This window comes from Chenopodium album, chromosome 20 (genome assembly GCF_948465745.1).
Source record: "Chenopodium album chromosome 20, dcCheAlbu1.1, whole genome shotgun sequence".
Taxonomy (NCBI): Eukaryota; Viridiplantae; Streptophyta; class Magnoliopsida; order Caryophyllales; family Amaranthaceae; genus Chenopodium; species Chenopodium album.
In genome coordinates, this window is record NC_137853.1 from 15,242,444 (window position 1) to 15,244,294 (window position 1,851).

General features: G+C 42.9%; 1 protein-coding gene across 1 annotated transcript; it reads right to left on the reverse strand.

Annotated features, from left to right (window-relative positions):
- Nucleotides 1-1,119: 1,119 nt before the first annotated feature.
- Nucleotides 1,120-1,617, reverse strand: LOC145596855 (uncharacterized). The gene has a single exon (XM_081653047.1). The coding sequence runs from the start codon at nucleotides 1,615-1,617 to the stop codon at nucleotides 1,120-1,122; it is 498 nt and encodes a 165-aa protein (XP_081509173.1).
- Nucleotides 1,618-1,851: the final 234 nt, after the last annotated feature.

Below are 1,851 nucleotides of genomic sequence, written 5' to 3' on the forward strand. Positions count from 1 at the left end.
CAACCTATGTAAGAAGTGGATTCAAGCTCTTTATTACAATCAATCAAATTTTTACACCTAAGAAAATTAAAAGTGGGTGCCCCAAGATGTCCTAAGCGGTTGTGCCATGTAGTTGGAGACAAAGATGTAAGAGAGGTGGCTAGACAAGTTGACGGTGCTTTGGTCACAGGATAAAGGTCCCCGGTACTATTGCATCTGGTTATTAGATTCCCCGTTCGAAGATCCTTCACAGAAAAACCATTAGGGTCAAACTCTATTGACACAGAATTATCAGAAGTAAACTTTCTAACAGAAATTAAATTTTTGATGATTTGTGGGGCTAAATAAACATCACGTAAGGCAAGAGATTTATTAGCAATAGTAGAATGACCATAACCCGATATTGGAATGCGTTGACCGTTACCCACTTGAATATAATTAAATGTGCTTAAATTAAAAAAGGGGTAAGAGATTACCGGCATTATTTGTCATATGGGAAGTGGCTCCGGAATCCATGTACCAAGCTGGATCATAATTCTGAAATCCCATTGTTGAAAAAGCATTGCCTAGCTCTGTCGGTGTCATAGTTTGACCATACTCCGAGCTCGGATTTGAATACCCAGCTTGTGACTGTTGTGGCAGCCCAGAGTAGTAGGCCTGCTGAGGTCTTTGCTGCTGTGCAGGCCGTGGCCCAGACCACTGTTGAGGGTAAGGATATGGAGGCTGACCCCATTGAGGATGGGCGGATTGGGCCTGATTTGGTGGGCCGCTCCATTGTTGAGGTGCACCCCATTGAGGTGCGGATTGCTATTGAAATTGTTGTTGTTGTTATGGCGTTCCTCGGCCACGACACTTGCCTCGGCCTCGGCCCCGACCACGACCCCGACCACCTGAACTGCCACCCTGGCCGGCTGGCGTCGCTGGTTGCTGTTGTGGGGCTATAGAATTAGCGGTGTTGCTAGACTGGGCCACAAACGTGGATGCTTGAGAGGAGGAATCATTAGCACGCTTGGATTCCTCAAGCAACAAACGTGATCTTGTTGTCTCGAATGAAGGCAGCGGTGAGGTTTGCTGTATCATAGCAGCAACTGTATCGAAGTCTGTATTCACTAGCCCTGAAGCCAATCGAATTACGAGTTTTTACTCCGACACGGGTTGATCAACATTAGCTAATTGATCCTTCAAGTTCTTTAATTCACGGCAATAAGACGATATGTCCTGGAATTTGGACAGATGCAATTGATTAAATTGGTTCTCAAGATACGTTGCCCTTGTTGTTTTATTATCTTGAAAAATCTCCTTGAGTTTGTCCCAAATTTGCTGAGCCGTAGCCCCCTTCTCTATAATCGTTTCGAGCAGATCCTTGGATATGGTGCCATATATCCAGTTCTTGACCATAGAGTCAAGACGTTTCCACATATCATCCGATAATTCCGTCGGTTTAGGTGTTTTAATGTCAATGTGATCAAGAACATTGTATGCGTGTGCATGACATTCAAATAGCTCAACCCAATTTGAATATTGGACTTTATCTCGATCAAGAATAAGAGGGAAAACATTCTTGATATTATTGACACCTAAGGCAGGGTGATAATCTGAGGAAGAAGAAGAATTGGAAGTGATGTCATCCTTACCCATGGTGGCAGTAAGGAACAGAGGGCACCGAAAGAAATCACAAAGGAATTGGGAACAAAATAATTAATTGACAAACAATTCAATTAATGGAGAGGAAAGAGCACCAAAGATTATTGCCGTGGAACAAAGATGCGGACTAAAGAAAAAAAATTAAAAATTGCGGAAGCTAGATCATAACCTAAAGCTGTGATACCATGTTAGATTTTATGAAACTCCTCAGATTGGAGTATTTTCCAT